General features: G+C 40.8%; 1 protein-coding gene across 1 annotated transcript; it reads left to right on the forward strand.

The window, feature by feature from the left end:
• Nucleotides 1–6,167: 6,167 nt before the first annotated feature.
• LOC140321073 (lysosomal acid lipase/cholesteryl ester hydrolase-like) lies at nt 6,168–10,394 on the forward strand (the record flags this gene model as incomplete). Its single annotated transcript, XM_072397955.1, is given in 6 exon segments — nt 6,168–6,363; nt 7,185–7,294; nt 8,864–9,000; nt 9,179–9,325; nt 10,090–10,161; nt 10,295–10,394. Coding segments are annotated over 6 exon segments (762 nt in total), but the record flags the coding sequence as incomplete, so codon positions are not given.
• Nucleotides 10,395–11,340: the final 946 nt, after the last annotated feature.

Consider the following 11,340-nt stretch of genomic DNA (forward strand, 5'->3'; position numbering starts at 1 on the left):
AATGTTCTGCATTGATCTGGGAGGTGACATTGGCCATACACAGATGCCTAGGCAGGCTGCAATGACACCACATATTTATCTATACATTTCTTTACCTCACTTGGATCAGTGACTTCAAAGCATTTTATAGAAGAACTCTGGAGTCTAAAATGAGGCTTATTGGTGGCGAGTAGAGATGAACAAGCAAGATTTTTAAGTTTGATCTCAAGGCAAATCGGGCCTTTCTCGTTTACCGAATATGTAAGCGAGAGCGGCCTTGTGATTCGCCATGAGGTCGTGTTCTCGCTGAACGAGGGAAAAAGCAGGGGGCGGTAATGACGACTACTTCTGGTGGGAATCGTGGCTGGGAGCGAATCATTTGCTCCCAGGATGCACAGCAAGACCCAGCAGCCAATCAGGAGAGTTCTGAGCACAGGCATAAATACAGGGGTGTTCTGTGTGAAGGATAGAAGCAGGGAGAGACATGTACTGTGACAGGGACAGTTTAGGAACCTTCTGTATATCTGCATATAAACAGATATTTCAGGTTTTTGATGCTACATGTTCAGTACAGAAAAAAATTCTGGCCTAATATAAAAAAATATACAGATATTTGTATTTTTGTTTGATACCTATTGCTATTTACCAAAGAAACGGTTTGGTACAGGTGCATTTTTGCCCGAATGAGTAAAAGATGAGCGGTAGACGCCGGGGAAGGCGTGGCATTGGGCGACCTGCCGCATCTGACGGGGGCATACTCCCCCAAGAGTCCGCCACTGCAGCAGCAAACTGTTGGAGGCAGCAGCACAAGTTTTCAAACAGGTCTGAGATGTGTGCGGAGTACCAGTATGCTGATAGATGTATTGAGAGGGCGGAATACAATCATACAGCCACGTCATGTGTGGAGTATTGTGGACTATACAGCAGCAACCAGCACAGCCGTGACAGGAGTTGACGTGACTAATGTGTCTGTACCTCCTGATGACTCTCCCTTGTTGTTTGACGAGCAGCCTGAGGATCTGTCAGTGCGAATTTCAGAGCAGGAGGCAGACTTTGAGACCCTTGGAGAGTGTGGTCAGCACTTGCTGGGCGAGGGTTCTGGATCAGTGTCTGCATTTGCAGAGGTTGGCTTACATGAAAATGAGGATGATGATGATGATGATGATGATGAACGTGATGTCACCTGGGAAACACCGGTGCATGTAATGGCTAGCAGCAGTTCCGAAACAGACGTGGAGGAAAGGCAGCAGCAACAAACTTGGGATGCAAGGGGCCACATGTTAGTCCCAAAGAAGAGAAAGACGAGTGGGCACAAGCAGGGGAATGGTGAGCGATGATTTGAGCATGGGGGAGATGGAGCTGGAGCAGATACAGGGCACCCAGCAGACGCAGAGGCAGGGAAAGAAAAAGAGCAGCAGAGTGGTTGCACGCACCTCTCCAGTGTGATCCTTTTTCACTCTGAAAGTCTATGCGTGCATAGGAGGAGACGAAATGGGGGAGGAGGATGAGATTACACTCCATAGAGCACAGCCAGCATCAGGAGGAGGAGGAAGATGATTATGAGGAAGATCATGTTGGGGCTGCTGGACAGGACCCGTCTAACCCACATTTGTACTGTCACACCCCAGGCATTGTACGGGCGATGGAACAACAGGAACTGCTGCAGCTTGAAGAGGAGGAGGTGGGTGATGAGGAGGAAGATGTTTTGGCGCCTACTGAGAGACAAGAGGAGGATGAGCCCAGGGAACCCCTCTTTTAAATGAGTGTCCACAAGTTGCGATGCCTACGGAGGAACCCCTGCATTTGCAGCATAAAAAGCGGGATGATTACGGGCTGGCCACCCTTCTGGACCAAGCCGGCACATGGGAAAGAAAAGGTGGCCCACCTTAGCAGACTACTATGCGACCGGCTGCGTGAGGAGTTCCGCGTGCCACATTCCACACAGGGAGCTCAGGACACTGCCTCCACCGTATCCTCTTGTAGCAGCACCAGCAGAAGTAGTGGCAGCAGGCTGCACACATCCAAAAGTCTAGGCTAAGGCAGGGGGTTTTTTTTGGATGCCTGGCGAAACCTGATGTGGCCACCTCAAACAAGTGTAGAGCGGGGGCATAACCATCGAGAACGGTTGAAGCACATGGTGCAAGATTACGTTGGCTCTGTTCTGGCTGGTGGTGGTGTTGACGACAGCAGTTATGAGGAGGCCCATCCTGACAGTAGTGACGCCATTAATTTTTAGGTCAACAGGCTTGAAATTTGCCCGCAGTTGACATAGTATGCCATCAAGCTTTTTTTCGTGCCCGGCATTCAGTGTTCTGTATTCTTTACTCTAGATGCCAGTTACCAATGCGGTCTACGCACCGTCTCAGAGCCAACCGCCTCCCGCTGCTGTCGCCTGTCAGTACTCCATTCACAAAAACAGTTTTACACACATTTGCCAATGCGGTCTCCTTGGCGATAGCTGACCAGAGGCCACACTGCTACTGCTCTTGCTGACCCACGCTCCATTTCTGGTCCTCCATCCTTTTGCCGAATGTCACCGCGCTACTTGTCCACAACTTTATGGGTGGCATGTCATGTCACACATGTCATCCAGGTCATGATGCCAGCTAGCAATACAGTCTCAAGCTGTTTTGAGACTGCTTGCTGTGGGTTGAGTTCACATGTAGCACTACCTTTTCTTACTGTCCTAATGTTTATGCTCCCTTCTGTACACTGTCCATCATACAAAAATCCTGGTTGCCTGCTGTCACTTTACCAGCCATTTTCTGGAAAACCACAAAGTCTTTTGGAACTTTTGTATTTGCCCTTGTTGCCACTGTTCTCCTACACATAACTAGCAAATTTGGTGGTGCTAACATGTAGAGGTGCTTTGCTTCTAATGTTTAAAGTCGGCCCATTGACTTTATTGGAATTCGCGAAATCGGTTTGCCGAAATTTCGCGGACCCATCGGAAGTTCAAGGAAATTTTCGCATGACCGTTAGAGGTCTTCTCGCTCATCCCTAGTGGCAAGGACAATGTGTGCATGGCTGCCACATACTCAAGGAAATATTACAGAGTGAGGAAGTGTGTGCTTTCTTTTGGCAATGCACAAAACTGAAATTGAATAAATATCTCTGCCAGAAATGACAGAACATTATATATTTTGAAGGCTTTAAAGAAGATGCCAGAATTTACTTCATGGAAATTTGTAGACCAGCTAATCTCCCTTTTTTTTTCTATTTGGATGTAACAGGCTTTCCAAGTATGAAGCAGTCTAAGGCATCCAGAACATGTTCAGTTCTTGCTGGGTTTGTGTTGTTACTGAAAAATTCTGATTTAGATTTTGGCTTTTATGAAGCTTATACAAATGGGAAAAGACTTGCTCCAGGTTTTTTCACACTGGTGTCCTGCACACGATGAGTCACCGGGGGAGTTCCCAGTGACGTTGGTGCAAATTCAAAATCCATTTGTATTGCATTCAATACAAAATAATTGTATTGCATGCAATGCATTGGATTTATATGTGTAAAAGCAGTACATTGTTTTCATGAACATTTATTTTACAGTATAATATAATAGCATGAGTATAATATTTATTTTTCTAAAAAAAAAAATAAAAAAAACCATATATAATTTTTTAATTTATTATGTTTACATGATTTTGTGTTTCAAACTTTATTATACTCATACTATTATATAATACTGTAAAATAAATTTTCATGAAAAAAAAATGTACCACTTTTAGACATAAAACCGGAGAGAAATGTACTGCTAGGGAGGTTAATAAAACAAAAATATTATTCTAATAAATTCCTATATTCTGAAAGACAATGTTCACTTTTTTATTGCACTATATTCACAAACTGTACTAAAAATGGAAAAACAAGAGAGGCATAGCATGATGCCAGTGTAGTCTTAAGGTAATTGAGGCAACCATTGCAGAGCCATACGCTTCAGTATTGTTTCGACCATTACAACAGTCACCCCGCTCCTTGAATACCGATTCTCATCCGATTGTTTAATTTTATTTGTTTATTCCTCAGATGTTCCTTTAGGTATGTATGACCTTAACTGTATTTTTTTTAACTGTTATATTTATTGGCATCAAATAGTTTGACTTTAATAACCATCATTTCTTTTTTGGTCTTAGATTCAAATGAAATAAATCCATAATGAGTGAGAAAAAGCAACCAAATATTTTGCATTTCTTTAATAATTTCAAAGATAATGCAACTAATGATAATAGTAACAAAAGAAATACTTCACTTAAATGTGAGCTGATCAATGAATCAGAGCCTCCACAGTCCTTGTCAGGCAACATTTGGAAGATCATTATTTTACAAATGTATTTATCTTTTTCAAAACAATTCATATTAATGGTCCATTGGATTTAAAGTTATGAATTTAGAGGTCCATGAGGTCCAAAAGGTTGGCGATTGTTGCTTTAAGGTTTATGAACCTAAGTGTGACAAAGTCAACCCTCATGACAACATGCATTATAAATAAATGAAAAAACCTCTTTTCATGGCTTTTATACTATTAATTAAGGTCAGTGGGTTTATATAGGGTCATTCAAGGCTTGCAGGCTTAATTCCGCTCACAACCTTCAACTGAAGAACGGTTGGGAAGCATTTTTGCTTGCATTTGCACATAGTTGTGGTGAATGGTGGCACTGTTCCTGGAAGTGACAAGAACTGCACCACAACAGCAAAGGCCACACATTCTAAAGCAATAACCTTTGAAGTGGTTTGTTGCTCCAGGGTACAAAGTAGCAGTTTCACCACAGGTAAAAAGTGCATTTGACGCCATTATGGTTTTTTTTTTACGCATATAGTTTTTATTACCTAACAATATAAGACAATAGTTGCAATAAAAGACATCAGTGGAATCAGTTACATATATATATATATATATATATATATATATATATATATGTAACTATACATTTTACGTATATATATATATATATATATATATATATATATATATATATATATAAAAACACAAACAGCAAAATAAAGCCTGACCACTAACTAACTGTTCCCTTTACTAACAATCCAGCCAAACCTAGTGCTGTGCAGGACTCTACAGCTCTAACCATAACGCTTTTCCAACAAAGTCTGTATGTTTAATCACAGTTCACCTTGGACCTCATCCCAGCTCACCAGCCGAGATAGATAGTTTATATCCCCAGCCTAATTTCCAGGATGCATTTCAGGTGAGACAGTTACACCTGATCGTACCCAGGCCTCTTTAACTCCCCACCTGGCCAAGAAGCTCATTGTCATTCAGCCTGGTAGTTCAACCTTACCTTCAGGTCAAAAGGAAAACTGTCGGATTACAAAGAAAAATACTCTGCATATAACCTGAATCTGGGGCAAATGTACCTGTCATTCTGGACGAAACCCTGTGATTTCTTTGGCCAGCTGTTGAAGCTACATCTGGTGTCTATCCTTCTGCATAGCACAAAACTATTCCAAAATCAAATACAACAAGGTAAAGTAGAAAGAAAAAAAGGATGGAGGGTGCAGGAGGGAAGGAAAAAAAACAAAAGGTCCCCAAAACAGGGGGGGAAGGTAGGGGAATAAAAAACTAAATACTTCTGGAAACAAGTCAGGGTTGGTACAGAAATTACAAACTGGAACAGTGGGAACCTGAGAGCAAAAAAGGAACTCCTTGTTCAGGCAACTGCCTGTTGCCAGTACATTAAAGGGAAGGTCATGTGATGGATGAGGCCATGTGACCTGCAGACTTCCCAACCCAACACCAGAGGGAGTACTGGAGAGGTGGTAGCTCAGTTGCTGTTCGTATGTTTGCCAGCAGCTGGAGTGATTCTGTGGAACACTCTAGTCCTCTGAGGCAAGGGGGCAGGGACAGGGAGTCATATGACCTGGACAAGGAAGTAAGCAGAGACCTGAGCAGAGCTGGTGCTGGTGGCAGGGGAATGCAAGGTGGTGACATTAAGGAGGGCTGCGATCCCCCGGAGTCCATTTTTAACACTGAAAACATAGAATGGCCACCCCCCTGGCTAATAGATTGCTGCAACAATACAGGGCTTTGTCCTTGAAAATGAAAACATTCTGTTTTGCCCTGCAGTGTGATTGCATACACATAATTTATTTGTAAAATGTTATGAATGCTTGTTCTTTATTGTGTTATACATGACCATATTGTTATGGTATTAAAGCCAGTTTTCTCATTCTACCAGGACGACCTGCAGTGTACCTACAGCATGGATTCATTGCCGATGGCAGTAACTGGGTCACTAATATGGATTACAATAGTCTGGGATTCATCCTGGCAGATGCTGGTTTTGATGTGTGGATAGCGAATAGCCGGGGGAACAGCTGGTCCAGGAAACACAAGACCCTGTCACCCGATGAGAAATAGTTCTGGGATTTTAGGTAAGAAAGTTTGTATGTTGTAATCCTAGATCATCAAACAATACCAATATAATTAATAATAATTCTTTTAGGGTTCCAGCTGGGTAGTATAAGAGAGAGGTACCCAATAGGCACTTAAGATTTAGGAGTAGTCTTTGTTTGCCAAGGCTGATAGTTCAACAATCTAAAAGGAGGAAGAGGACGAAAAGCCAGGAAAGCTGTCTTCTATCTCTTCCTCCTTTTACACAGGATTCCAGCTGACCTGACATGTGACATAAGTGAAACAGCTTGTTCACTCCTAATAAAAACTCCATTGGGGATAAGACCATGTGTCTATACCGATGAATCCGTATACAATAAATTATGTTTCATACTCAGCAGGGAATGCTCCCTAAATAGAAATTCTTAAAAGTGAATGCAGGCACATATTTTTGTCATAAAGATTCCCTTCTATTGGGTAGTAGTACTACGTACGAGCACTTCTGCTACTACCCAATACAGGGGAATATCTATGAGAATAGAATGGCAGTTTTCAGCAGGACTGGAAGGCCCATATAGCAATATAACATCATTAGAACACTGACTCCTATTCTCACTTTGTTAAAAAAATGTTTTTGTTTGTGTCTCCATTGGATAGAATTCCCATCATGGTCTTTTTAACACTAGGATGTTCGAATTCTTCCTAAGTAAAGCAAAAAAAAAAAAAAATGAGTTTAGCTTTAACACATAATACAACACATATAGGGTATATTTTTTACACTCCAATGAAATATATATTATAAAGTTTTCCTTTTTGGTAACCTGTTTTTGTTATAACCAATTTTATTGTATTTTGATTTCAGTTTTCATGAAATGGCTAAGTTTGATCTGCCTGCTATTATCAATTTTATCCTGCAGAAAACAGGCCAAGAACAGGTATACTATATTGGACACTCTCAGGGAACCACCATAGGTATGTACACAGTATTTTTCCCACAAATTATGAAGACTATAGACTACTGGACTATTCACTTTTCTGTGTTATCATCCAGACGTATTGCCTAACATGCCTAAGTTGTAAGGGAACTCTCACTGGGTCTTCACATGTGTCCAGGGTGCCCCAATATGAAATTTGTTGTAAAAACACAAATAATTCTAATAATAATTTCCAAAAGAGAATGTTTGCTAAAATTTTAGGAGGGGGTTAGCCACAGGAGTCTTATCCTACATTTTATTATACCTACAGTACAGCTCCCCTTTCAGGAGAAATTGTGATTCAGAGAACATAAGCGGACATAAGCAATATGTGACAAGGTCCCATGGCATGGTAGAAGGGATAGAATTTTATTGATGGGGGGTAGCCACAAGTGTCCCCCTCTTATTCGACATTTCCCTTCATCTACTGTTAAAGAGAAATTGGGGTTTACAGAAGGTAGGTGGCCAGCTACGTGTGACAGGGTAGTACTGTATGACAGGTATAGTTTTTCATATCTTTTGATGGCGCAGTAGTGTTGACATAGAGAGTAAGGGAATAGCTATGTGTAACAAGGTAGGTATAATATGATGGGTGTAACATTTTAATAGGGAAGGGGGGGGGGGGGCAAAAGGAGTTTCCTACTGACTCCCAAGTTTCCAGTTGCCAACATCCCATGTAAGTGTAACAGACAGCTTACCAGTCAGTCCCTCGCAGCTCAGCATCTGCAGAATTGACTGCAGGCAGCAGTGAGCGGTACTGAGCGTCTCTCCCGAGCCAGGGTTTCATGGCACGAGGAAGGGATAACTTTACCGCCAACCTTAATGCAGCCTTGAAGTTTTGTGAACTTTAAGGGGCACCACAGAACACATACAATTGGCAGTACCCTAATTTTCATTGCCATGAGAGTGGCCCCCAGGGGTCCCTAACATACAAACCCAATTTGGGGAGCCTGGTCTTGAAATAGCCCCCCTTAATGTGAAAAAATCCCTGATTGTTGTAAGGAGTTTTTGTTTGTGACCCCCGTATCTGGGAACTTGTTAGTTTAGTAGCAGCCCTTAGGGTCCTCTGTGTACTCTAAAAAATTCACATTTCTATGACAATCAGTGAAGAAGATATGGGGATTTATACATGGGGATATGACAGCTGCATGGACACAGACACAGCACTCATGCTGTTCCTGGGATTATCGCACAGTACAAGGTGGGCGGGGAGCAGCTCCCTCTGCTGGCAGCACAATCTCTATAGAGAAACATAGAAGATGCCTGTCCCGTTCCCCACAATACAACAAGCAGAGAGAGCAGAGAGGGAATGAGGTGAGGTCCGGATCTGACTTTTAATTTTTTAATGGATTCTTTTTTTCATTTGAATAATATAGAATGAAGGAAAGGCTGGAGTTCATCTTTAAACAGGGATTCTATTAAAATATATACATTAACAATGCAACAAAGCACTATCAACAATAATGTCCCACACATCACAACATGACTCAATGTGGAACAATAGAAGTACATTAAAAATGCATAATACATTTCATGATCTTGTGTTTTTTTTATCCATCTTCAAAAGGGTTTATTGCATTCTCAAGCATGCCTGAACTCGCCAAGAAAGTCCAAATGTTTGTTGCTCTTGGCCCTGCGATTTCCCTCCAGTTCTCCATCAGTCCACTGGCAACCATTGCTGCCCTGCCAGAGCCTGTTTTGAGGGTATGATTATTGTTATGTCATGAATGTGTTTTGTTTTTTTTAATTAGGGAGTCAGCCTTATATTGTATAATGAACAGCAGCACAATACATCACCCAGCTTCCTATAATATTAATGATAATATTCATTCAGTATAAGTTTAATTTCTTTTAAGAAGATGTTTTTTTTTTCACTTTTTAGGTAACGTTTGGGGAGAAGGATTTTCTTCCGCACGCTGAGTATATCCAGATTCTTGCCACTCAGTTTTGTACTCGCATAGTGGCGAAACAATTATGTGGCAATGTTTTCTTTCTTATCTGTGGATTTAATGAGAATAACCTAAACATGGTAAGCAAGGTTTTAGATAATAATATTAATAATAATTCAAAATAAAAATAATCTTTTTTCCCCCTTTCCTAATTTTATCTATCCTAGCTTCCCCAGATGCATAGTTTACTTTATTCCGTGACTACAGTCTCCCATGTCTCTTTACATTCCGACTATGGAGTCGTCCATGGGAATCTACTGAACAAATGAGGCAACCATATAGAAAATGTTTATGTCTTGATGTTAAAAAAAAGGCTCCCCAGATTGTGAGGAAATTGGAGAATTAGTTTAGGTTGCATTTTGTTTTAAAGTGTTTTTATTTTGAATGATTCCTAATTTAACCTCCTGAGTGTTACACTGAGGTCTAGATTTCTGTACCAAAAGTGATCCACTGTTTTTCATGAAATTTTTTTTTAAATTGTAGACCTGTAACTTACAGAAATATGTCCGAACAGGGGTTCTAGTAGATATTATGAATATAAAAAAAAGTAATGTTGGATCATTTTCATCCTCATGGCATTTCTAAAAAGCCAAATCTTTACCAGATCATCTACTGGGTCTGGTTTGTGCCCATATTTATGTTATTAAGATATATTAGTTTAAAAAACATTAATTCACATTGTTCATATTGGTCTTTTAACTACATTGTTTTTTTGCTATTCACTTTGCTCATTATATCTAATAAGTAAATATAGGTGTTCACTACTAAGTCATTTTCTTAAGCATGTGCAATTCATTGTCTAGGTAGCAATTCATTGTCTAGGTATCCCATTTCTCTTTTACAGAGCAGAGTAGATGTGTACTTCGGACATTTGCCAGCAGGGGCGTCAGTAAAGACTTTTCTCCACTGGGGGCAGGTAATGATTTCTTCATTTTTATTCTATTGATCAGTAAGCCTGTTTCAGAGAAAGGCTGTGCAATTTAGAAACCTGGAAACTCACAAGCTGTTAGCATATATAGTATAGGTTCCGTGTTTTTTTCTTTTTGCAGGTGAAGAAAACTGGTGAGTTTAAAGAGTTTGACTATGGTACCACGGGTAATATTCTTCATTACAATCAGGTAAGATTTTGTCCTCATTATGTCCAGTTTAGTAACTGCATGCTAGTGCCCTATGGGGACTTATGTCAACTGTACAGTACTAAAACATTCAAGGACAGCTGGTGGGAGTTTTCCCACATCAATCTGAGTGTATAAGAACTTTGTAAAGAACCTAATTTTATTGCAGTTTTTGTTACTGTGCATAGTTTGTTGATAGTATTAAAAAATTATTGAAAACAATTTACATGTGCTTTAAGCCCCTCTTGCACAAAACACCCTCTGACCATTATCATGTGACCCTAACAACAGTAATAGATTAGATTGACTTTAAAGTTGAACTACATCCACAATTCCCCACATATCCCGGTTCCATCGTAGGGCGTGTCACAACTTCCTTCTTATTTGCTTCCTAAAGACTATTTTCAGGTATTTTAATTGGCAAGGCTGAAATGACAAAACTCCTGCCCAGACGGGAGTTCATTCATTTCTGTCATGCACAAAGGAACTCAGGCAACCAATGCTGAGATGCGTAGGTTGGGTGGCAATTTGATGGCTGGGTTGTAATCAGGCAAGTACAAACTGTTATTTCAGATGGGACATCTCCTCTCTTTTTCTGCAGTAAACCCCTGCCTGAATCGCAGGACTTCAGTTCCACTTTAAATAGTTATTTTGCTTTTTTTAATACCATCTTACTTTCTTCTAGACCAGGGGTGTCAAACTCAAATACACAGAGGACTACAATTAAAAACTTAAAGTCGCCGGCCAACCTTGAAATTTATTGAAACAATTGGAGGAACTTTTTCCTTCTCATTAGACAGTGTTCTCCCCAGCCCCTTTTAGCAGGGTGCACCACCTGGCACATTTCAGTAACCACCCGGCTGTTTTTGGGTGCATACTCAACAGTTGGTTCACAATACAGGGACTGCCACCCGCCAAAAGTTTCTTCCCACCCAGCTTAAATAAATTTCTAGGTTGAGCACCAGAAATGCCAGACGCGG

The sequence above is a fragment of the Pyxicephalus adspersus genome, unplaced genomic scaffold, assembly GCF_032062135.1.
Source record: "Pyxicephalus adspersus unplaced genomic scaffold, UCB_Pads_2.0 Sca586, whole genome shotgun sequence".
NCBI classification, from domain to species: domain Eukaryota; kingdom Metazoa; phylum Chordata; class Amphibia; order Anura; family Pyxicephalidae; genus Pyxicephalus; species Pyxicephalus adspersus.